The 25,434-nt window shown below is 51.4% G+C and overlaps 1 protein-coding gene across 1 annotated transcript in view; it reads left to right on the forward strand.

Moving 5' to 3' along the window:
• The window catches only part of ATCAY (ATCAY kinesin light chain interacting caytaxin), a gene marked incomplete at its 3' end in the record, with an annotated part of 28,937 nt that extends 5,564 nt beyond the window's left edge, over nt 1–23,373 (forward strand). The window contains exons 2-10 of the mRNA XM_082621233.1: nt 7,641–7,699; nt 10,886–11,107; nt 12,462–12,647; nt 13,072–13,174; nt 14,696–14,827; nt 15,721–15,807; nt 20,020–20,118; nt 20,863–20,898; nt 23,298–23,373. Of these exons, the coding sequence (XP_082477359.1) occupies nt 7,641–7,699; nt 10,886–11,107; nt 12,462–12,647; nt 13,072–13,174; nt 14,696–14,827; nt 15,721–15,807; nt 20,020–20,118; nt 20,863–20,898; nt 23,298–23,373 (1,000 nt within the window). The remainder of the gene's footprint in view (nt 1–7,640; nt 7,700–10,885; nt 11,108–12,461; nt 12,648–13,071; nt 13,175–14,695; nt 14,828–15,720; nt 15,808–20,019; nt 20,119–20,862; nt 20,899–23,297) is intronic.
• Nucleotides 23,374–25,434: the final 2,061 nt, after the last annotated feature.

Consider the following 25,434-nt stretch of genomic DNA (forward strand, 5'->3'; position numbering starts at 1 on the left):
CTTTAAAACCTTCTGATTTAATCTGAAGCTTGCTTTTTTCTTTTTTAAATGGAGGTGAAATTTACATAACATAAAAATAACCATTTTATTTTATTTTATTCTGTGCCATGAGCATGTGGGATCTTAGTTCCCCAACCAAGAGGTGATGGTGCTGGGGGAGACCAGAGCAAGATGAATGGACAGAGGTGTTGGAAATTGCAGAGAGGGAATAGGGGCAGATTTATCTGAGTATCTGAAACCACCAAAGTTGCCAATGGATAATTCTTGAATGCCTTTCAGCAGTTCCCTCTCTAGGTTCTCCCGACTTAGTTCTGCAGGAGTCCTGTGATAAGCCCCAGTGCTGCTGGCCCAGCACTGAGCCTTGGAAAAGCCTACTTATGCCCAGAAAGAGTTTTTGCTGTTACCCTGCACCAGAGGTGGCCACCGTCAAACAGAAACAGAGGCTGGAAAGCCCTGGATGGGAGACCGAGGCAGCACAGCCGATCTTAATGCCGTCAAATCCCTGGGGCACCAGTTGGGAAGCAGGAGGCATGTTCAAAGGCCCTGAGGCCCACAGTTTATTCCCAATTCCCTTCTTTCACACTGTGAGTAACATTAAGCCAGAGGCTAGCATCTGAGGGTAGAACTTGATCCAGGAGCCACCTCTAAAGCCAGAACTATTGCAATAACAGCTGATCCGGGTGACAGGTGTTTCTAGATTTTGGCCTTTCCCCGCCACTTACATAATGTGCCCTCACTTGCTCCTTCCTTCAAAACCCTTGCTGAGGGCTGCTTCTCCCAGGTCCAGGCCCATGACTCACCAAAGCAAGAGAGGAAGAAGCACTTCCTCCCCTTCAAGGGCTCACAGTCTGCCCAGGAAACAAGCAATTAGCACACAGTACCACAGATTCAGTGCTAAAGGAGGCTTCTGAGGCAGGATGCAGGAGCAGGGTGGATGTCAGATTCAGATGGGGCCCCCTGGAGGACGCTAACCTAGCCTGAAAGGCTGAGAAAGTTCACCAGTCAAAGAAAGCAGGAAGTGGCCTTCTAGGCAGAGTGGGTGGGATGTGCAAAAGCACTGGGGCAGAGAGGACCTTGGCATGGTAGGGGAGAAATTTGGATTTCACACTGAGAAGGGCGTGTGAGTTTCCCAGAGCTGCCATAACAAAGTACCAGGAACTTGCTTAAAACAGAAGAAATGTTTTCTCTCACAGTTCTGGAGGCTAAAAATCCAAAATCAAGGTGTCAACAGGGCCATACTCCCTATGAAGGCTCTAGGGAAGGATGCTGCCAGCCTCCTCCAGCTTCGGGTGGTGGCCGGCAATCCTCGGCCTGCCTTGGCTTGTAGATGCATCACTCCAATCTCTGCCTTCCTCCATCTTTTTTTTTTAAGCTTGTGTTTTATTTTTTATTTTTACTTTTTAAAATTTTTATTGGAGCGTAGTTGATTTACAATGTATGTTAGTTTCAGGTGTACAGCAGAGTGAATCTGTTATACATGTACATATAATTCCACTCTTTTTCTTTTTTTTTTGGCTGTGTTGGGTCTTCATTGCTGCGTGCAGGCTTTCTCTAGTTGCAGCAAGTGGGGGCTACTCTCCGTTGCGGTGCACGGGCTTCTCATTACGGTGGCTTCTCATGTTGTGGAACACGGGCTCTAGGCACGCGGGCTTCAGTAGCTGCAGCATGCAGCCTCAGCAGTTGCGGTGCATGAGCTCAGTAGTTGTGGCTTGTGGGCTCTAGAGCGCAGGCTCAGTAGTTGTGGCACAGGGGCTTAGTTGCTCCGGGGCATGTGGGCTTCCCAGACCAGGGCTCGAGCCCATGTCCCCTGCATTGGCAGGCGGATTCTTAACCTCTGCGCCACCAGGGAGGTCCTGCATTGTTTTTTAGATTCTTTTCCCATATAGGCCATTAAAGAGTATTGAGTAGAGTTCCCTGTGCTGTATAGTAGGTCCTTATTAGCTATCTCTTCTGTATATAGTAGTGTGTATATGTCAATCCCAATCTCCCAGTTTATCCCTCCCCCCGACAACCTGGTAACCATAAGTTTATTTTCTACATCTGTAACTCTATTTCTGTTTTGTAGATAAGTTCATTTGTACGCTTTTTGTAGATTCCACGTATAAGCAATATCATGTGTTTGTCTTTCTCTACCTGACTTACTTCCCTCAGTATGACAATCTTTAGGTCCATCCATGTTGCTGCTAATGGCATTATTTCATTTTTTTTATGGCTGAGTAGTATTCCATTATGTGTGTGTATATATATATATATATATATATATATATATATATATATATATATGAAATATTTATTTATTTATCCATCCATTCCTCTGTTGATGGACATTTAGGTTGCTTCCATGTCCTGGCTATTGTAAATAGTGCTGCAGTGAACACTGGGGTGCATGTATCTTTTCGAATTATGGTTTTCTCCGGATATATGCCCAGGAGTGGGATTGCTGGATCATATGGTAGCTCTATTTTTAGTTTTTTGAGGAAACTCCATACTGTTCTCCATAGTGGCTGTACAAATTTACATTCTCACCAACAGTGTAGGAGGGTTCCCTTTTCTCCACACTCTCTCTAGCATTTACTGTTTGTAGATTTTTTGATGGTGGCCATTCTGCCCGATATGAGGTGATACCTCATTGTAGGTTGTTTTTTTTTTTTTGTTTTTTTTTTTTGTTTTTTTTTGCGGTACGCGGGCCTCTCACTGCTGTGGCCTCTCCTGCTGCGGAGCACAGGCTCCAGACGCGCAGCCTCAGCGGCCACGGCTCACGGGCCCAGCCACTCCGCGGCCTGTGGGATCTTCCCGGACCGGGGCACGAACCCGCGTCCCCTGCATCGGCAGGCGGACTCCCAACCACTGCGCCACCGGGGAAGCCCTAGGTTTTTTTTTTTTAATAAATTTATTTATTTGTTTGTTTTTATTTTTGGCTGAGTTGGGTCTTCATTGCTGTGTGCGGGCTTTTTCTAGTTGCAGCGAGCGGGGGCTACTCTTCGTTGCGGTGCGCGGGCTTCTTATTGTGGTGGCTTCTCTTGTTGCAGAACACGGGCTCCAGGCGTGTGGGCTTCAGTAGTTGTGGCTCACGGGCTCTAGAGCACAGGCTCAGTAGTTGTGGCACACGGGCTTAGTTGCTTCGCGGCATGTGGGATCTTCCCAGGCCAGGGCTCAAACCCGTGTGCCCTGCATTGGCAGGCGGATTCTTAACCACTGTGCCCCAGGGAAGGCCCTCATTGTAGTTTTGATCTGAATCTGCCTCCATCTTCACACAGCCTTCTCCTCTGTGTCCAAACTTGCCTCTTCTTACAGTCATACCACTGATTGGCTGTAGGGCCCACCTTGCTTCAGTATGATGTCATCTCAACTTAATGCTGTCTACAACGACCCTATTTCCAAACAGGTCACATTCCCAGGTTCTGGGAGTTAAGACCTGAATTATGTTTTGGGGGGGATGCAAGTCAACCCACACCAGAAGAATAAAGCCACACTGTATACCTGGTGGATTAGGGGGAGCCCCACTTTTTACATGGGTTTCCTAGCACAGACTGAAAGCAAGTGCTGCAGGAAGCCCTCTGGATCCACTTTGAGTTCGTGAAGGGGTTTCAGCTCTGCATTAGCTGAGGTCTTCCTGGGGCCTGTGGAAATAACCAGGTCTCACCTGACCTTGAAAGCTGCAGCCCTGTGGACCTGTGGGGTTTGTTCACATGAGCTGACCAGACACAAGGGGGCAGTAGAGGGCAATGGCCGAATTCAGCTCTACCTCTGTGAGTGGTTCGTTCTGCCCTTGGGCATCTTCTGGTTTAGCCTCGGTTTCCTCCTCTGTGAAATGGGCTGCTACCTGCCTCATAGGGTTACTGTGAGGAGGAAACAAGATGATGATGCCATCAACATTCCAACAGAGTGAGTGCCCTGTCCGTAGGGGTAAAGTACAGTTCTAGCTGATTCTAGAACAGGGATTACAGCCTCAGACTGAGGGAAACAGGGAAGGCAGAGTAAATGAGGGGAAGGAGCCGGAAGGAAATGCTGACACCCAGGTGAGCAGGGGTGGCGGACAGTCAGCTCCTGGTGGCCGTTACCATGCACAAAGGGCAGACCTGATTCAAGAAAAGACTGATATCTAGACTTTTTGTGTCGTATCTCTGATTTTTTTTTTTTTTTTGGTACGCGGGCCTCTCACTGCTGTGGCCTCTCCCGTTGCGGAGCACAGGCTCCAGACGCGCAGGCTCAGCGGCCATGGCTCATGGGCCCAGCCACTCCGTGGCATGTGGGATCTTCCCGGACCAGGGCACGAACCCATGTCCCCTGGATTGGCAGGCGGACTCTCAACCACTGCGCCACCAGGGAAGCCCTGTATCTCTGATTTGACAGCAAATTTAAAATGTTGTGAAATGCTGTGTGGGCAGGATAAAACTAGGGGTGGTGCATCAGCTGTCAGCCTGCAATTTCAGAGCATGATTTTGGGTAACCCTGCAAGTAGGTGGTGTGCCTCTTGTATTCCCGGATCCCGGACTTATTTGTGAGTTACCAGCTGCCCTCCCCGTTTTGAGCGCAGGGGTGTCAGCTACAGACCAGAGGGACCAGAGCAACGTGTACACGAAATGGGCGTGTGAGTTGTCTTCAGTCTCAAACTGAAAAAAAGATCCCTCTTTAAAACCTTCTGACTTAACCTGAAGCTTGCTTCTTTTCTTTTTTAAATGGAGGTGAAATTTACACAACATAAAAAGAACCATTTTATTTCATTTTATTTTATTTTATTTTTGGCCGTGCAGTGGGCATGAGATCTTAGTTCCCCAACCAGGGATCAAATCTGTGCCCCCTGCACTGGAAGCACAGAGTCTTAACCACTGGACTGCCAGGGAAGTCCCCAAAATAACCATTTCAGGGTGGGCCCTAATTTTTAAAATTATTTATTTATTTATTTGTTTGACTGCACCGGGTCTTAGTTGTGGCTTGTGGGATCTTTAGTTGAGGCATGTGGGATCTAGTTCCCTGACCAAGGATCGAACCCGGGCCCCCTGCATTGGGAACGTGGAGTCTTAGCCACTGGACCACCAGGGAAGTCCCAAAATAACCATTTTAAATGAACAATTCACATGTTGTACAGCCATCACCTCTATCTAGTTATAAAACATTCTATCACCCCGAAATGAAACCCCATCCCCATGGCAACCACAAATGCACCACCTGTCTCTGTGGATTTGCCTGTTTTGGATGTTTCATATAAATGGAATCACACATTATGTGGCCTTTTGTGTCTGGCTTCTCTCACTGAGCATCATGTTCTCAAGGTCCATTCACATTGTAGCAGGTGTCAGCGCTTCACTCCTTTTCATGGCTGAATAATATTCCATTGTACGATGGACCATGTTTTGTTTATCCGTTCATCACTTGGTAGACATTTGGGTTGTTTCCACTGTGATCACACTGCTGTGAGCATTCAGGTATGAGTTTTTGCATGGATATGTGTCTTCATTTCCTTTGTCATTTTTAAAAAAATAAATTTATTAATTTATTTATGTCTGCGTTGGGTCTTCGTTGATGCGTGCGGGCTTTTTCTAGTTGCAGCGAGCAGGGGCTACTCTTCCTTGTGGTGCTTGGGCTTCTCATTGTGGTGGCTTCTCTTGTTGCAGAGCACAGGAGCTAGGCGACTGGGCTTCAGTAATTGTGGCACACGGGCTTAGTTGTTCTGCGACATGTGGGATTTTCCCAGACCAGGCCTCGAACCCGTGTTCCCTGCATTGGCAGGAGAATTCTTAACCACTGCACCGCCAGGGAAGCCCTTCATTTCCTTTGGACCTCTGCTCTATTTTGACTTTTGACCTCTATGAGAGCAGGGCAACATCTGATTCATCCTTTACCTCCAAGACCCTCCAAGACTTCCAATGCACCTGGAAGGTAGTGGTTACTCAAAGAACATTCGAAGCATGGTGAATGGGAGAAAGGTGGGCGGGGTGGCGGGTGTGGAGGAAGAAGCATGGATAGATCCCACCCTACAGAGGGTGCCAGCTTATGCCCTACAAGGAACAGAGGTGACAGAATGAATGGTTTTGTTAAAGGAAAAGAAAAAGCATTCTACTGTCCTTCCCCATCTAACCAGCTCCCATTCCAGCTGAGCTGGCACTGCTGAGTTGTGGAGATGAATTAACTCTGCAGTGCTTCCCTGAGCCAGCACACCCTGCAGCTAGAGCCTCTGACAGCCCCATGCACTCTGCAAAACCTTCTGCCTGGAACTATTTCCCTAGGGAGCAAAGGAGCCAGAGCACATGGGTCAAAGTCAGGCGGCATGAGCTGTGGTCCAAAAAAAAAAAAAACAGTCTGGGCATGGCCAGAGAAACAGGTCTTATTTTGCAAATTCGTGCTCCACCAAGCATTAAAGGGGCACAAATGTATAGCTGGCTGCCTTTCTTTTTTTTTAAAAAAATTACTTTTTAGAAGATTTAGGTTTACAGAAAAGTTGCAAGAATATTACAGAAAATTTCCATACACCCTCCCACACACTCAGCTTCTCCTAAATTAACATTTTACATTAGGCTGATGCATTTGTTACAATTAATAGACTGATATTGATACACTGTTGTTAACTGAAGCCCAGAATTTATTCAGATTTCCATAGTCCTTTTCTCCTGATATCCTTTTTCTTTCCTAGGATCCCACCCAGGTTCCCACATAACATTCAGGCATCATGTCTCCTCAGGCTCCTCTGGAATGTGACAGTTTCTCAGACTTTCCTTGTTCTCGATGCCCTTGACGGGTTTGAGAAGGACTGTGGCCAGAGATTTTGTAGAATCTCAGTAGGAACTTGTCTGATGTTTTTCTCACGGTTAGAGTGGGGTGCCGGGTGCTGGGAGGAGGACCACCTGTGAAGGGCCGTCTCATCCTTCATCTCGGGGTGGCTGCCGTCAACAGGACTCATCACTGCTGGTGTTGACCTCGGTCCCCTGGCTGAGTTCATGCTGGTTGGGTGTGTCCACTGTAAAGTCACACCTCCCCCCTTCCCATACTGTCCTCTTTGGAAAGAAGTCACTGTGCCCAGCCCACACTTACAGAGAAGGGGGTTACTTTCCACCTCCTTGAGGGCAGAATATCTACAGACATTATATGAAATTCTTCTCTGCAGGAAAAATTTGTCTCTTCTCCCTGTATTTGTTTATTCAATCATTTATTTACATCTGTATGGACTCATGGACATTTTATTTTAAACACTGGCTCACAATCCAATATTTCATGATATATTTTGCTGGTCAGACCAGTCCAGCATTGGCCACAGAGAGCTCTTTCAGTTGTCTATGTCCATTGGACAACTTCTGGCTGCGTTAATAGCAACAATTCATCGGAGACCAAACCCTGTGGGGTCAGCCCATGAAGAATGCTGCTTATATTCCAAATATAATATAGATGAGACCCTTCTTCTCACTGGGCCTCAGCTTTCCCCATCCCCACCCCCCCAAAAAAAAGGCTTAATTAGATGATCCAAATGGGAGCCCTCCAGCGCTGATTGTTTATGATTTTCTATGCTCGCGAGCAGATGTATTTTGTCCCAACTGTTTCTCAAAGCTAAACAGCTTTCGTTGGTGTCATTTTGTCTGAACTCCACGCTCCTGTGGCTGAACTTGTGGGGCCTGGTGGCTGATGTCCGCTCCCTGCTGGGTCTGCAGGCCACTCTCGGAAGAGACGGGGATGGACTTGCTTGGCAGTGCCACAGAAGACACATCCTGTAAGTTTCCATGCATGCAGAAATGGGCACATGGTCTGGGCTGTGCCCAGCACTATAACTGTAGAAATGTCAGAGGTCATGCCTCCTGGGTGGAATGTCAGGGAAGGGGGTTGCTCTGCTCCGAGTCCTGCAGGGAAAGCAGTGTGGTTGTGGGCCAGAGACGTGTATGGGCGCCATCATGAAGTCAGTTGCTCTGTGTCCTTGAACTAGTTGCTTAGCTTCTCTGTGCCTCCAATTCCTCATCTACTAAATACAGGTAGTGAGCCTCCCACAGAGGGGGCATGCAAGGATTAAACAAGATGATTTGTGTAAAGTGCCCAGGGGATGCCAGGCACAAAGTCAGCCCTGGGAGGGCTTGCTGCCCTGAGCACTCAGGAGGGCTCATGGCTCTAAGGATCCAAAGCCCCAGACTTTGAGGACAGGGGGTCTGGGGCAGCCAGAGAAGCTGCCTCAAACATGTGTTCTCCTCAATGACATCTCCTGGCAGAGTCCTGCTGAGGGTCCCCGCTCTGCCTGCATTTCCCCCATGCAGCCCATCACAGAGCCCACCCTACAGGGGAAAGACTGCCCAGAGAGGGACAGCCACATCCCTGAGGTCACACAGCAGTGAGAGCCATCTCTGCCTACCCCTGTACCACACTATGCCCATGAGCCAGGTAGGGGGACCAATTTGTTCCAGGTTTCTGGGGCCAATCTGGATGGTTGGTCACCCTGGAGTACCAGCCCTTCTTCCTGCCTGAGCACATGGGCTCTGCCCGGTGTTGTCACATCCCCACAGGGTAACCTTGGGCAAATCCTTTCACCCCTCTGGGCCACCATTTCCTACTTCTGTAAAACAAGGAGTGTGTAGTAACAGTACCCCACTTCCTAGGTGTGACTGGCTGAATGATGACCCCCAAAGATATCCAGATTCTAATTCCAGGAACCCCTGAATGTTCCTTCACATGGCAAAAGGGATTTTGCAGATAGGATTAAGTTAAGGAACTTGAGATGGGGAGATGTGATCATTAATTTTATGTATTCACTTGCCTGGCCCATGGTACCCAGCTATGTGGTCAAACATAATTCTAGATGTTTCTGTTGAGGGTGTTTTTTTAGATGTGATTTACATTTAAATTCATGGACTTTGAGTCAGGCAGATTGCCTTCCATTGTGTGGGTGGGCCGTGTCTAATCAGTCGAAGGGCTCAGGAGGCAGGAGGGAAAAAAAACTCAGGTGTGATTCATCCCGGGGCAAAATCCCTCTCCAGCTGTGGACCTATGAAATCAGGCAATGTCTCTGCTTCTGAAACATGATGGCGGGATGGACATAGAATAGATATTCTCATTCCAAATGGGAGAAATTAGAAGGAAGAAAGGGGTCACGGGTCCCAGCAAGTCTGAAACTTGGCAGGGCAAATTCCAATAGGTTTTAAGCCTGGAGAACCATCTTCTTTGGCTCAATGCCCTATCCTCCAGGTCCATGTGGTGGCATACTGCCACCGTGCTTCCTTGCACCTTTAGTCTTACTGCCACCACGCTGTGACCCACAGCTTGACCCCATCAGGAAGAGTAGCAGTATTTTAAATCAAGCACTCATGATTCACTGCTCCTAACACACTTCCTGTGAAAAAGGCAGAGTGAGTTGAGAAGCCTGGGGTCGGATCCTTGGGCAAGTCCCTGCCTCAATGTCCACATCTGTAAAATGGGTAACATTTCCCACCACACAAGGTCATGGTGAGAGCAAGAAATCATGCCAGTGCCCCGCACATAGCAGGCACTTGATAAATGTGACTGCTGTGTTTTTATCATTTTCTGCCAAAGCGAATGTTTCTATCCCACTGTCTCCTGAAGCAGTTACCTCTGACCTCCTGCTTAGGGACCGAGAGATTCAAAGTGAAAAACAAAAGTGAGATTCAAAGTGAAAAAAAAAAATGTGGTCCATTTAATTATGGATCAATGGGGGCTTCCCTGGTGGCGCAGTAGTTAAGAATCCACCTGCCAGTGCAGGGGACACGGGTTCGAGCCCTGGTCCAGGAAGATCCCACATGCCACGGGGCAACTAAGCCCATGTGCCACAACTGCTGAGCCTGCGCTCTAGAGCCCGCGAGCCACAACTACTGAGCCCACATGCCACAACTACTGAAGCCCGCGCACCTAGAGCCCATGCTCCGCAACAAGAGAAGCCACTGCAATGAGAAGCCTGCGCACCGCAACGAAGAGTAGCCCCCGCTCGCCACAACTAGAGAAAGCCTGCGCGCAGCAACGGAGACCCAACGCAGCCAAAAATATTAATTAATTAATTAATTAAAAAAAATTATGGATCAATGAATGTCTTCATCCAATAAAAGAGGGGTAGGAGTCTCCTACTAGTTTACTTATTTTGTCCTCAAAGGCTGTGTGATGAAACAGGGTAAACCTGAGGGGCTGGCTCTACTCTGTGGGCTGTCAGATGGGGGGCAGCCCAGGAGGAGAAACCACCTTTTACAAGGAGACCAGAGTCCAGGCTAAGAGTCTTTAGGAGGAAGAGGTCCAAACCATGGGGAATATCCATCCCGACAGGCTTCAGAGTGACATGGGAGGATCCTGCCCTTCTGTGCCTCAGTTTGCTCATCTGTTAAAGGGGGCAATAGCAAAGTTGGAACGTGAAAATGCAGGGGAGAGCTTTGCAGAGTGTCTGGCTTACGTTACACGATCACTAAAAGTTAGTCGTTAGAGTTGAGCATCACAGAGAGGCCAAAAGCAGAACGTGGACATTCTCTGCCAGCCTTAGCCAGAAGGAACAAGACTCGCAGATATTGGTAGGGCCAGAACACACCATCTGGAGCCCAGGCTGCGCAGGGTCTAATCCCCACATTGTTCAACCTTGACTCGACTCACCTGTGAGCCCCATTTTGCAGATGGTAAAAGTGAGTCAAGCTCAGAGCAACATGGCACTGCAGGGTCACGGAGCTGGTGAGTAGCGAGGTCAGGCTCTGAACCCAGGTCTGCCCTACGTCCAAGCGTCCACCCTTGACCTCCACGCTAGATGGTTATATTAACCGCTGCCATGAAAGGATGTCCTGTGACTTCTAACTACTCCCCTCAACGGGGCGGAGTGGATCTCCACCGGGTTGGGAACAGTAGAGGGGGAAGAAGAAAGAAAACAGCAAAAGTGACTGATCTTGCTTTGCTTTTGTTTTTTTTCTGTTTTCCTGTTCCCCCACAGCCCCTCCCGACACTCTGAACTTCAACGCGGCTCATCGTAAGCGGAAGACGCTGGTGGCCCCCGAGATCAACATTTCCCTGGACCAGAGCGAGGGCTCCCTGCTGTCCGATGACTTCCTGGACACCCCCGATGACCTGGATATCAACGTGGATGACATCGAGACCCCAGATGAGACCGACTCGCTGGAATTCCTGGGGAACGGCAATGAACTGGAGTGGGAAGGTGAGGTCGCTTGTCGCACCTGCCCAGTCCCCAAATCGGACCCCAGCGCTCCCTTTGGCTTGGGGACCAGCTGACCAGAGCCCCCCTCCTCCATCCCCGTAGGCTTAAGGGAGACAGGTCTTCCAACCCGGGGCTCCCAGGACAGCTCCTGGGACTCCATGCACATTTTCTCGTGGACTTGTGGACATTGCTGGGAGATGTGTCTTTCACCCGATTCTCAAAGGGGACCGAGACCAGAGGAAGGGCGTCCCCCTGATTCCACAGTTGTTTGTGGAGCAGGTCTTGATTGCTGTGTAGGGGGCGGCAGGGAGATCGGGTGGGGGCATGTCAGGAATAGACATCGCCTGCCTGCTCGTGTGGCCATCGGAAAGCCAGGCTCTGGGTAACGGAAAAAATGTACACAAGATAATTGCACCTGGTTGTCAGTGCTGTGAGGGAAACGAGGTGATGGGAGAGGGCAGGGGGTTCTCACTGGGGCAATTCAGCACCCCCACCCGCAGGGGACACTGGGCCATGTTTGGGGACACCTGTGGTTGTCATGACTGGGGGAATCCTGGCATCAAGTAGGTGGGGTCAGGGAGGTGGCTCCACACCCCACAGCGCCTGGGATGGAGGAGGGGGCCCCACAGAGAATGACCAGCCCCCAAAGGTCAAAAGCACCCAGGCCGAGACTCCTTGAACCAAGCTACCTGGGGGTGGGGGACTCTTTGCAGGGTTGCCGGGACAGGCCCCCCTGGATGGGTGTTATTTGAGCTGACATGCCGAGGCAAGAGCACAGGTCAGAAAGGTGACGATGGCATGGCCAGGGGGACGGAAGCAGAGCCACAGCACTTGCTGGGTGGATGTGGAGTACGAAGGGGAAGAGGGAGTTGAAGGTGACACCTGGGTGTGGGGTCTGAGCAGCTGGAAAAACGGCCAGGCTATTTTCTGAGGCGGGAAGATTGCAGGATGACGGGTGGGAAAGAGGCAGATATTTCAAGCGTGGTTAAGAATCCTGAGGAGCCCAGAGAGGGAAAGAATGTGGGCAAGGTCACACAGCAAGAGACAGGCTCTACCCAGGCCAACCACCTGACTGAGCACTTTCCTGTGTTCCACGGCCTGGGGAAAGAAAAATTATTATTTAGGCATGACTTTTGGACTCCCAGGTCCTCCATCTCGCCCAGCAGCCCCAATCTAACACTGCCTGTCAGCAAAGGGTAGGATGAGCGGTTTCGCCTCTGGCTTGGGGAGAGAGGAGAGGGCTCCGTGGCCACAGGCGGCAAAGGTAGCCCAGAGAGGAAAGCTGGGATGAGGTGTCCGGACTCAGGCGTCCCTTCCGCTCACCTTCCCCCCCCGCCCCACCCCCCGGTTCCAGATGACACCCCCGTGGCCGCCGCCAAGAATATGCCTGGGGATAGCGCGGACCTGTTTGGGGATGGCTCAGCCGAGGATGGCAGTGCCGCCAACGGGCGTCTGTGGCGGACAGTGATCATTGGGGAACAGGAACACCGGATTGACCTGCACATGATCCGGCCCTACATGAGGGTGGTGACCCATGGAGGTAAGGCCACACCCCTTGGGCCCCCTCCCGGCTCCAGCAACTGGAGGCCCATCAGTGGCCCTCTCTGGACCTCAGTCTCTTCTTCTGAGCCAGGGGGATGTTAAATTAAGCCCTAGTGTCCGGGTGTGCAGGGGTGAAACTCGCAGGGGGGCAAGGCATAGATGTGCCGGATGCACACCGGAGGTGTCTACGAGGGTGGCTGGCGTCCCCCACCAAAGGCGGAGACAGGTCAAGCATTGGCTGGCTTCTCCAGCCAGGCTGCTGTGACTCAGAGCTGTACCCTCCGAGTGTGCGCGGTGGGCGGGAAGGGGATGGCCAGCGACGAGGCCGCTGCACAGGGCAGAGCAGGGGGCGGCTCAGAGCTGGGAGATGGCTCTACCCATCTCTGCCTGGGGCTACTCACTCACTGGCCGCCTCTCCCCAGGATACTACGGGGAAGGTCTCAACGCCATCATCGTCTTTGCCGCCTGCTTCCTCCCAGACAGCAGCTCCCCCGACTACCACTATGTCATGGAGAACCTCTTCCTGTAAGTGGCCCACCCCCTCCTCCCAGCTGCCCACAGTTCTGAGGGTCCCACCCGGTGGGCCTCACGGTGCTACGGTCATCATCCCTAGCAATTATGGAGCATTTACTATGTGGCAGCCACGAAGTGAAGGGCTTGGTATGTGATAACGAATTCCACCCTCGACAGGACCCTGTGGGTTAGTTACTGTTGCCTCCCATTCTGTGGCTGCAGAGCCTGAGGCACAGAGAGGTTAAGTCACTTGCCCAAGGACACACAGGTAGAGTTTTATTATGATGGAGACAGATAATATGGATAAAGTGCCTGGCAGATGACAGTAGGAACTCAGCAAATCGTTATCTCTCTTATTATCATTATTACGAAGATTTCCTTCTTACACGGGGGGGGGGGGGGGGGGGGCTTGGATGCCAGGTGGGCCAGAGGACAAGGAGGTAGCCAGGGAAGGTCAGATCGGAAAGTGGCCTGAGATACCAGGGAGCCCAGTCTCCCCAATCTACAGATGGGGAATTAGAGGCTGAAAGAGAGGAAAGGATTCTTCTGGGACTTCCCTGGTGGCGCAGCGGGTGAGACTAGCGCTCCCAATGCAGGGGGCCTGGGTTCAGTCCTTGGTGGAATTACATCCCACATGCATGCTGCAACTAAGAGTTTGCATGCCACAACTAAGGAGCCGGAGAGCTGCAACTAAGGAGCCCGCCTGCCGCAACTAAGACCTGGTGCAACCAAATAAATAACTAAATATTAAAAAAAAAAAAAGGGACTTCCCTGGTGGCACAGCGTTAAGAATCCGCCTGCCAATTCAGGGGACATGGGTTCGAGCCCTGGTCCAGGAAGATTCCACATGCCGCGGAGCAGATAAGCCCGTGCGCCACAACTACTGAAGCCCACACACCTAGAGCCCGTGCTCCGCAACAAGAGAAGCCACCATGATGAGAAGCCCGCTCACCGCAACAAAGAGTAGCCCCAACTCACCACAACTAGAGAAAGCACATGCACAGCAACGAAGACCCAACGCAGCCATAAATAAATAAATAAATAAATAAATAAATAAATAAATTTTTAAAGAATGTTGTTTGAAAAAAAAAGAAAGAAAGGATTCTTCTGAAATCACTTAGGGGAAGACAGGGCTGGGACAGACCCCAGGTCCCTAATGTCCGGTGCAGTGGACTGTTGGCTGTGGGTGCCTGTTCCCCAGGTGTATCTGGGGCTGTTGAAGCCCACCTCCCAGGATTAATGGAGACCATGCATATAAATCACTTGGCATCTAGTAAGTGCTCAATAAAATAGTAACTACTACAATCACTGTGCCCACTGACACAAATTTGGGGTGGGCTGGGGTCATCCCCCACCCCCAGCTCGGGCCGAGTATGCCAGGACAGCCAACAACACCTGAACAGGTGTGGCTGGCAGAGCCAGGGCAGGCGGAGGCAGAAAGGGCAGGTGCCCCAGGGGTTCAGTCCCGGGAACTGGGCTTCCTGACTCTGAGCCCCTCCATCGGATCCCCTGTCGTCTGTGTCCCGTGACCAGGTACGTCATCAGCAGTCTGGAACTCCTTGTGGCCGAGGATTACATGATCGTGTACCTGAATGGGGCCACGCCTCGGCGGAGGATGCCCGGCATCGGCTGGCTGAAGAAGTGTTACCAGATGATTGATAGGAGGTGAGTGGGTGGGGCTGGGGGACCTTCTCGGGGTGCAAGGGGCCCTGAGGTCCCTCTGAAAGGTGTGTAGTGGTCAGCTGGGGCGGCTGTAACAAAGCACCAGACTGGGTGGCTTACACAATAGATATGTGTTGTCTCCTAGTTCTGGGGGCTAGAAGTCCGAGATCAAGGTGTCTGCAGGGTTGGTTCTTTCTGGGGCCGTGAGGGAGAAGCTCCCCTGTGGACAACTGTGTGCAAATGTCCCTTTTTTATAAGGACACCAGTCATAGTGGATTAGGGGCCCACCCTACTCCTATATGACCTCACCTTAACCAATTTCTCCTACAATGACCCTCTTCCCAAATAAAGGGGCTGCAATTCAACATGCCCATAATAGGTGCTCAGAACCAGGGGGCCCCAGAAAATCTTTCAGAAATGGGAGATGGGGCGGCTTCCCTGGTGGCGCAGTGGTTGAGAGTCCACCTGCCGATGCAGGGGACACGGGTTCGTGCCCCGGTCCGGGAAGATCCCACATGCCGCGGAGCAGCTGGGCCTGTGAGCCATGGCCACTGAGCCTGCGCGTCCGGAGCCTGTGCTCCACAACGGGAGAGGCCACAACAGTGAGAGGCCCGCGTAGCGCCAAAAAAAAAAAAAAAAGAAAGAAATGGGAGATGGTGTGGCCATGAAGTCAAATGCTCAGACTCTAAATTAAGAGAGATTGGAGACCAGACATCAGCTCTGCCACCTGCAAACTCTGCGAGGGGGCTTAGCTTTACCGAGGTTCCACCTCCTCCCTGCCAATGGAGATAAGCATAGCACCTCCTGGGCACAGAGAGAAGGTAACACCGGTTAGGTGCTCCCTCCCTGGGGCTTTCCCAAGGAGCCCATCTTGCTTCCCCTGTCTCCCCACGCAGATTGCGGAAAAACCTGAAGTCCTTAATCATCGTCCACCCGTCCTGGTTCATCCGCACCGTGCTGGCCATCTCCCGCCCTTTCATCAGGTAAGATCAGGACCTGTGCCCGGATAGCCACCTGGGTTTTTGTGTGTCTTATTTTTTAATCTGCATTTTCCAGCTCCTCTCTGATGAATCTATACTGTTGCGTTAAACAATTTAAAATCATATGTACTGTTATTTAGTGACGAACATCACATCACGGAGTGGGGGGGTGGGAATAGTAACAACCGGCTCTCCCATATTGAATGTTGGATACCTTTTAAAGTTTACAACCACAGCCCTGAAAGGTTGACTTGGCCATGCCCGTTTCATGGATGAGGAAACTGAGGCTCAGAATATTCCCGGGAATCACCCAGAGTCACACAGCAAGGTCACCAGCCCACCACATGCCCTCAGAAGGAAGCCCGGCTCCATCCACTCTGGAATCTGTGAGGGAGGGGCATTAGGATGTCAGGAGGGTCTGACCCACTCCTGGACAATGATGTGGTGAATCGATACATGTGTGTTTTGGGGGTGCCCGAGATTACCCTCAGGTTTGATGATTTACCTAGAGGACTCACAGAACCCAGAAAAGCTGTTGTGCTCAGGGTTACAGGTGATTAGAGAGAAAGGATGAAGATTGAAATCAGCAAAGGAAAAAGGTGCGTATGGGGCTTCCCTGGTGGCGCAGTGGTTGAGAGTCCGCCTGCCGATGCAGGGGACACGGGTTCGTGCCCTGGTCCGGGAGGATCCCACGTGCCGCAGAGCGGCTAGGCCCGTGAGCCATGGCCGCTGAGCCTGCGCATCCGGAGCCTGTACTCCGCAACGGGAGAGGCCACAACAGTGAGAGGCCCGTGTACCGCAAAAAAAAAAAAAAAGGTGCGTATGGGAGTCCAGGAGAAGCCAGAAGGGAGCTTCTGATTGCCCTGTCCCAGTGGAGTTGTACCCAAAGCCCTTCGTTCTCCCTGCAATGACGTGTGACCATGTGTAGGAAGTACTGCCAACAGAGAAGCTGACCTTGGTGTCCAGGGTTTCCACCAAGGCGTGGCCACACGGGGATGGAGTGCCCACGCAGCCCCCTTAGTTCCTCAGTAACTGATATGATGGCCCAAGACCCCACCAGGAAGCACATCTTTAGCACAGACTATGGGCCCTGGGTAGATGAAGACGCTTACCAGACGGGACATTCCTAGGGCTTACAGGTGACCTCCTGTGAGTCTCAGGGACTGGTTCTTTCTTTGGAATGTGCACGAGATAGAAGCACCTGTACACACAGAGCAAGTGAAACAAAATTAGTCATGTTAAACGCCCTCGTCAATCACATAAAATTAAACGTACATTTAATGTAATATAATTCAAAACATTGAATTAAATGAAGACCCTTCATTTCCACGTTCCCGGTGAAGAATCTGTGATGAGTTTTAATAGATGGGGTCAAACTTTGCCTTGAGAGCATCACAGCACTGAGGCAAGGAGGCAACTTCAGACGCGCTGTTCAGTGACTCCCAAGCACTCTCAGACATTTGCACATTAGTGAAATCGGGCCTTTAATACACTAATTATGGGTCATTTGTGCTGATGATGACAATTACTGGGCAAAACGGTAGACACACACTTCAGCCTAACAGAATTGCCTTCTGTCCTCGACATCCCATAATTCGGGAACCGAAATTTGCCTTGAATGCAGATAATTCTCTCACTTTGGGTTGCTTTTCCTACTTTTATTTTATTTTATTATTTTTTTGGCCATGCTGCACAGCCTGTGGGGTCTTAGTTCCCCAAGCGGGGATCAAACCCACGCCCTCAGCAGTGAAAGCGTGGAGTCCTAACCACGGGACCGCCTGGGAATTCCCTGGGTTGCGTTTCCTGTGGTGAATTTCAAAGGTCTCATTTTGAGCTTTCAGAGAAATAGGAGGGGAGAGTGGGGTAAAGTAAGCTTCCCTGTTTAAAAGCCGAGGGAAGTGGAGACAGATTCTGAGCTGCCACCGGGCCCTAGCCGTGAGGTTCTGTGATTGTATCTCAAAAAGAACTCCTGTTTATTCCATGATGATCTAAACATGGGCATGTGCCTCGCCCTGGACTGGAATTCTCCCTCCCGAGAGCCCTGCTTCCCAAGACAGAGCTCAGCTCACAGGCAGACAGCATCGTCACGTGGAAACCGGGTACCCATTTCCAACAACGGACATGGCAGCTTTACCATGGCGTCCTCACGATGTGATCTCGCCTGTATTAACAGCCCACTGCTCAGACCACAGGTGTCCCCTCTGTGCCCCCTAAAAAAACCTTTGCAACCAATCAGATCATCCACCCTCAGAGCCTCCCAGACCCGGGGTATTCAGGTAGAGTGGGTCTGAGACTCACTCCCTGTCCCTGGGCCCTTTAATTTTCTGTCACACCAACTGGAGGAAGAACTCATGTTCCAAGAATAATTTTTTTTTTAATTAAGAAAATAAATTTCGGGACTTCCTTGGTGGTGCAGTGGTTAAGAATCCGCCTGCCAATGCGGGGGACACGGGTTCGAGCCCTGGTTCGGGAGGATCCCACATGCCACGGAGCAACTAAGCCCGTGTGCCACAACTACTGAGCCTGCGTTCTAGAGCCCGCGAGCCACAACTACTGAGCCCGTGTGCCACAACTACTGAAGCCCACACTCCTAGAGCCCGTGCTCCACAAGAGAAGCCACCGCAATGAGAAGCCCACGCACCACAACGAAGAGTAGCCCCCGCTCGCTGCAACTAGAGAAAGCCCACATGCAGCAACGAAGACCCAACGCAGCCAAAAATAAATAATTTTTTTAAAAATTTTAATTTTTTAAAAAAGATGATTCTTTAAAAAAATAATAATAATAAAGAAAATAAATTTCTTTATTGGACCTGGTGGTCCAATGATTAGGACTCTGCTCTTTCACTGTTGAGGGTGCGGCTTCAATCCCTGGTGGGAGAAATAAGATCTGCAAGCTTTGTAGCTCAGCGAAAGAAAAGAAGGAAGGGAGGGAGGGAAGGAGGAAGGAAGGAAGGAAGAGAGAGAGAGAGAAAGAAAGAAAGAAGAAATTTCAACTGCACGAAAGTGGTGGGGTTTATTTATTCCGGTACACATGGCCGCTTTGTGACTCTCTGTGGGAAAACCGTCTATCATTCCCTGATCGGTTACCAGTGGCCTCTGCTGATTAACCTGTGTATTTTTCTCTTATGGACACTGCGAACTGTAACATTCCTCATGGGTCTCCGTTTTCGCCGGGTGCCGGAAAGTTTGAGCCGAATTCTTATCTAATCTCTAAAAATAGATGTAAAACTTCTTGACACAGTTTTGTAACTCTGTGACTCTATCTTACTTTTTTTCTTTTCTTTATTGTTATTTGATTATTTTATGACTTAGTGTCCTGTTACATTCTCTTGGCCTTGTATTTCTCATCGTTTGAAAAACTGATGTGAGGGACTTCCCTGGTGGCGCAGTGGATAAGACTACACACTCCCAGCGCAGGGGGCCTGGGTTCCATCCCTGGTCAGGGAACTAGATCCCACATGCATGCCACAGCTAAGAGTTTGCATGCCACAACTAAGAAGCTTGTGTGCTGCAACTAAGGGGCCCACCTGCCGCAACTAACACCCGGTGCAACTAAATAAATAATTTTTTAAAAAAGGAAAAAAAAACTGATTTGACCTTGAAAAAAGTTTATTGGACATTTTACCAAAATTAGGTTTAAGGTAATTTTTAAAAAAAATAATCACGAGTTCAAAGCAATGCACTGGTGACAAAGCACCTCAGTGGGTAGCAGACAGCCAGAGCTGGGGTTTGGACCTGAACAAGCCATTCATCCCGAAAGAATGTGGAATGAATCAGCAGTCCCCATGTGCACCTGTCTCGTGACCAAATGACTACTGGTGCCATCCGGGCAGTGGCGATTGTGCCAGAAAAGCATTCTTGGGAAGATTCACACAGAGGAGCAACTCCTGGGGTGGATGGAGCCTGGAGTCTAGCATCATCTTTCCTCTCTGCTTCCTTCAAAGAACTTCCTCAGCTCAGCAAGGACGGGTGTCCTACACGTGGTTCAGGACGCTTCTCTTCTTGCAAGGGGAGACCCTGGGTTCTGCTCTGTTCCCCCACTAGGGGCCAGGGGTGGAGGCTGGCATAGGTGGGGAGGGAAGCTTGGGCGAAGGTGCTTGGGGCATCCTGGAATAGTGTTGCGTGTGCATCCCTGTCTGCCATTGCTCCTTCTGGCCCTGAGGGGCCACCCTGAGGGCTGGCTTTCAGATGTCTCCCTGCTTCTTCTCCCACCAGCGTCAAGTTCATCAACAAGATCCAGTATGTGCACAGCTTGGAAGATCTGGAGCAGCTCATCCCCATGGAGCACGTGCAGATCCCAGACTGCGTGCTACAGTGAGTGTCCCTGGGCCATGGGAATAACCCCCCACCTCCATCCCCATTGCCCCCAGGCTGCTCACCTCTCAGCCACCTCTGCTCAGCTCAACCGAGCTGCCAGGGAACCAGACCTGTGTGGGAAAGCAGAAAAGAAGGAAATACAGTGAAACAAGCTCCTGTGAAATTACAGAACACAGCGGGCCTGGCTATCTAGTGCAGGCCGGGGTCCAGTGAGCCCTGGCCCCCTGGCTTGTCTTTATAAATAAAGTTTTATTGGCACACGGCTACATGCATCCATTTACAAACCATCCACGGCTGCTTTCGAGCTACAACAGAATTGAGAGGTTGCCACAGAGACTGGCCTGCAAAGCCAAAAATACTGATTCTCTGGCCCTTTACAGAAAAACTTTGCCCTGATGGAGGGGCCTGTAGACCAAACCCATGTCAATGAGAGGGTCGCTTTATACTGGCTGTGTTCAGGGCTGATGCAAAAAATGTCCGCTGAGCCGCATCTACTCCAGATGCTGGAATATACCAACAAAACAGATATCCTCTGCCCTGGGGGGTCGGGGGGAGCGTGGGCAGGCTTGTAAAGCAACTGCAGGAAACAAAAAAGACCAGTAGACCCGTCAGCTCCGGCTGTACTTTCTGCTCTAAGACCTGGCGTGTATTCAGATGTGACAGTGAGATTGCTTCCCTGTCCCCAGAGGGAAGGGGATTCCCAGGCTGCATCTCACGTGCTTTCCTTTCTCTCTCTTCCAGGTACGAAGAGGAAAGGCTCAAGGCCAGGAGAGAAAGGTCTGTGCGGAGTGGCCTGTGCCCGGGCCAGGTTAGGGCTGGTGCTGAGCCGGGCCCACAGCTGGGGGGAAATTGGTGGCTTCCGCTCACTGGGGACCCATGTCATGCACGCACGGAGCTCAAGGCCCTGCCCTTCTTTCGAGGGCTTGGAGTCAGATCCAGGCTCAAATCCAGGCTCCCTCACTTAGTCACAGAGTGACGTTAGGCAAGTGAAAAGTTCACAGCCACCCTGAGGGTTATTGTGAGAAATCAGGACCAACGTAACCCACCGGACAGAAATAGTAGACTCCATAGAGAGTCATCCTAGTAATCCTGATGGCAGTGGGGGGAACACAACCGGCTCCATGCTCGCCCCTGCCAGACTTACCCCAGAATCGCCCCTTCACTGACTTATTGGCTAATTTTCGAGAGTGGCAGTGCTCACAGAACTTCAGGACTATTTCGGTCCCACCCAGTTATGGAGCCCTTATACCATTCCCGTATCCTTTCTCATCCCCCCCATCCCCACCCCTCCACCCCAAGAGGAGGGCAGGGCCAGGATTCCTAAAAGCGTCTGATAGGCCGGGAATCCGAGGCTCAGAGAGGGCAAGACACCTGCTCAAGGCCACACAGCAAGTCTGAGAAAGAGTTGGGGCTTTCAGTGAGTCGAAAGCATGCCAGGCCCTGTGCCAGCCTGGGGGAGAGTGAGGCGATTAAGACTGAGTCCTGGTCCAGAAGTTTCCTCAAAGGGCAAAGGGGAGGGTTGCCTCACCGAGTGAGGAAAGCAGATCCTGGGGCAGGACGGGTGATGTTGGCAGATGAGACACATAATGAGAAAAATTACGGCGGCTTCACACAGCGTCGTTTAATAGTGATGAGTGTGAGTGGAGCGGAAGGGGGCATGGAGGGCAGCAGGACCCGCCATCCCACGCCTTCCAGGGAGTTTTCCTCCTTCCCCTCCTCTCTCTTCTCTACTCCCTCCCTCCCTCCCCTTCCTCTTTCCTTCCTTTCTGTCTTGTTTTTTTTTTTTCAATATCTTTAGTTGCAGTAAAATACACAGGACATAAAATTCACCATCTTAACCATTTTTAAGTGCACAGCCCAGTGGCATTAAGCACATTCACATTGTTGTGCAACCAGCCCCTCCATCATCTCCAGAACTTTCTCATCTTCCCAACCTGAAGCTCTGTCCCCATGAAACACTGACTCCCCAGCCCCTCCCCCAGGCCCTGGCCCCCACCATCTACTTCCTGTCTCTGTGGATCTGACGCTCTAGGACCTCGTGTGAGTGCAATCAGACAGTATTTGTCCTTCTGCGTCTGGTTTATCTCACTGAGCATAAGTTTCCCAAGGTTCATCCACACTGTAGCAGGTGTCAGAATCTCCCTCCTTTTTAAGGCTGAGTAATATTCCAGTGTGCGGATAGACCACATTTTGTTCATCCATCACCTCTCGATGGACATTGGGGGTTTCCACCTCTTCTTGGCTGTTGTGAATTGTGCTGCTGTGAACACGGGTGTACAGTTATCTATTCAAGTGCTTGCTTTCACTTCTTTGGGGTGTATATAGACCCAGGAGTGGAGTTGCTGGATCTTATGGTAACTCGATGTCTCATCTTTCGAGGAGCAGCTGGAATCTTTGCCACAGCGGCTGCCCCATTTGACATCCTCACCCCACCAGCCACGCGCAGTTCCAATTTCTCCACATCCTCGCCAACATAGTAACATAACAAATGTTCTACATTTAAGGTAGTAGCCATCCTGCGAACTTCCCTGGCGGTCCAGTGGTTAAGACTCTGTGCTTCCACTGCAGGGGCTGTGGGTTCGATCCCTGGTTGGGGAACGGAGATCCCGCACACCACGTGGTGTGGCCAAAGAAGATTTTTTTTTTAATTTTAAAGGTAGTAGCCATCCTGATGGGTGTGAGGTAGTCATGTCTGTCAGTCTGGCTTCTTTCTTTTCCTCCCTTTCTCCCCACCCCCAGGTCCCCCTCTCCTCTGTCTCTCTGTCTGAGTTACGCTCCTCCCGCCTCCTGAGCCTTAGCTATGGATGGGAGTAGACAGATGACAGGACAAGCAGGGCGCCCACCTTCCAGAATCACAGCACACGGGCAGCAGCGTCCAGGGAGCAAGTGCATGAGGCCCCTGCGGCGGCGATAAGCTGAGATAAGCGCCCCCAAGGAATGGCCCACAGCCCCTGCCCCTCCCCCCCACCAACCATCTGCATCCATCTTCATGAACCCCTGGCCATCCCATCACACAGTCCCCCCTCTGGGCCCCCGCGTTTCCCCGGGGGCAGCCAAATCCTCTCCTGATCGCTGTCGGGCCATGGTGGGTCCAGACAGAGGGGCCAGTGGGAGCTGAGAGCCCCTGGGCCCACTCGGCTGGCTGGTTATCCCTCGTCACCTCTTTCTGTCCCCAGCGCAAGGCCGCAGCCAGAGTGTGTCCTGCCCAGGTCTGAAGAGAAGGTGGAGGCGGGGCTGGCGGAGGACAGGTAAGTGTGTGCAGGTGGCCACAGGGCCAGAGCCCACACCTGCGGGGGCCTGCTGAGCCCAGGGAACCTCAGATGAAGGTGATCTGACATTACCAGGGTGCTGAAGTAAGACCACCACTGTGAATCGGCCAGCATGAGGCCCATTCCATCGAGCCATTTTAATGTAAATTTAGTGCATCTGTAGTTTTGGGCAACCAGCACCTTCTCCAGTTCCAGAACATTCCACAGCCCAGAGGGAGATCCTGTACCCTGTTAAGCAGTTGTTCCCATTCCTATCCTCCTCTTTTTTTTTTTTTTTACCCCGGTCTGGGCCGCGGCATGAGAAATCTTAGTTCCCCAACCAGGGATAGAACCTGTACCCCCTGCAGTGGAAGCACAGAGCCCTAACAACTGGACCGCCAGGGAATCCCTCCTTTTTTTTTTTTTTTTTTTTTTTTTTTTTTTTTGCGGTACGCGGGCCTCTCACTGTTGTGGCCTCTCCCGTTGCGGAGCACAGGCTCTGGAAGCACAGGCTCAACGGCCATGGCTCACGGGCCCAGCCGCTCCACGGCATGTGGGATCTTCCTGGACCGGGGCACGAACCCGTGTCCCCTGCATCGGCAGGCGGACTCCCAACCACTGCGCCACCAGGGAAGCCCCCTCCTGTTTTTTTTAAATCCAGCAACTCTCTACTGAAAGTCCTTTAGTGCCTCACCCTGGGATGTGTAGACAGATGGCACGACCCCCTCCCTGGCCTCTAGAGGCCCCTCCCACCTTTCCTGTCTCTTTCTTCAGGTCTGCCTCCTGCATTTGACCCTTGTCGTACCCTCCTTCTCCTGTCCTTGAGCTCCTTGAGGGCAGTGGTTGCATCTTGGGACCATTGCCCCCTCCTCCTCCCACCCTGCATCCAGCACAGGCCAAGCATGGGGACCAGGGGCAGCTGATGTGGCCGAGAGACCAAGATCTGCTTTCAGATGAAGGTTCCAGCTGGTGACCTTTGTGCAGGTCCCAGTGGATGGGTTCAGCCTTCCCAGTGGGTGGACCTGGAGCAGCAATAGTGATTTCATTTTGTGGCAGTGAAGGGGCTCAGCCATTCTCACGACTGCCTGTCCTGGCTCGTTTGTTACACAGCTGACACGTGCTGATACTTGCTTTGTGCCAGATCAGGGCGAAGCCATACTGGCCCTCATGGGGCTCATGGCCAAATGCCAAGCCTCCCCAGACAGGCAACTAATGCTGAGACTCCTTCCTTTTCCCACAGGTCTGCTCTGGCCACAGAAGATCAGGAAACAAGGTGGGTGGGAAGTGGGGCGAGCTTGGCACCTTTTTTTTGGAAACATTCTATGTGGAACCTACCCTGGGATGAGTGCCTCATGACTTATTGTTGATGGGGGGAGGATGCTGCACCAGGGAGGCAGGGAGACCGTGGTTACCATGACAACAGGGCCGCCTCTGGGGCCAGGCAGCCGGTCCCTGCTCCACTCCAGTGGGGCATCATTAACAGGAGGCCCCAGAGCTGAGCCACACAGCGGCCCTGATTGAGATGTCCACCCAGAGCCCTGAAGCCCAGGATTTTACTCAGCCAGAGGGTGCACTGTCTGCCCACAACCTATCTCAGTGTGTCTGCCTGGCTCTGGATTCCAGGAAAAGCCTCCCTGTGTGTCACGGGTCCTGGAGACCACCCTCGGGGGCAGTGGTTTGCTAGAAGGACTCACAGGACTCAGCAAAGCTGATCTGCTGACAGTTATGGTTTATTAAAGTGGAAGTGTGGGTACAGCTCAAAGTCAGCAATGGGAAAAAGAGCGTGGGGTGGGGTGAGGGGAGACAGGTGCACGCTTACAGTTGTCTCCCAGGGGAGTTGTTTTGGGACAGCCCTTAATTCTCCCAGCAGCCAGGTGTGGTGATGTACACCAAGTGTCACCAACCAGATGTGCTCATGTGAGCCCTGGTGTCCAGGGTATTTACTGGGGGTCAGTCATATGCATGGTAGACCACCCATGTAGCTGACCTTAGTCTCTAGCCCCTCCAGAGGTTGAACTGATACCACATGGTCCATGGCTCCTGCCTTAAATCCCATTGTCAGTAT

Source organism: Mesoplodon mirus, assembly GCF_964341445.2.
Source record: "Mesoplodon mirus genome assembly, chromosome: 5".
Lineage (NCBI taxonomy): Eukaryota > Metazoa > Chordata > Mammalia > Artiodactyla > Ziphiidae > Mesoplodon > Mesoplodon mirus.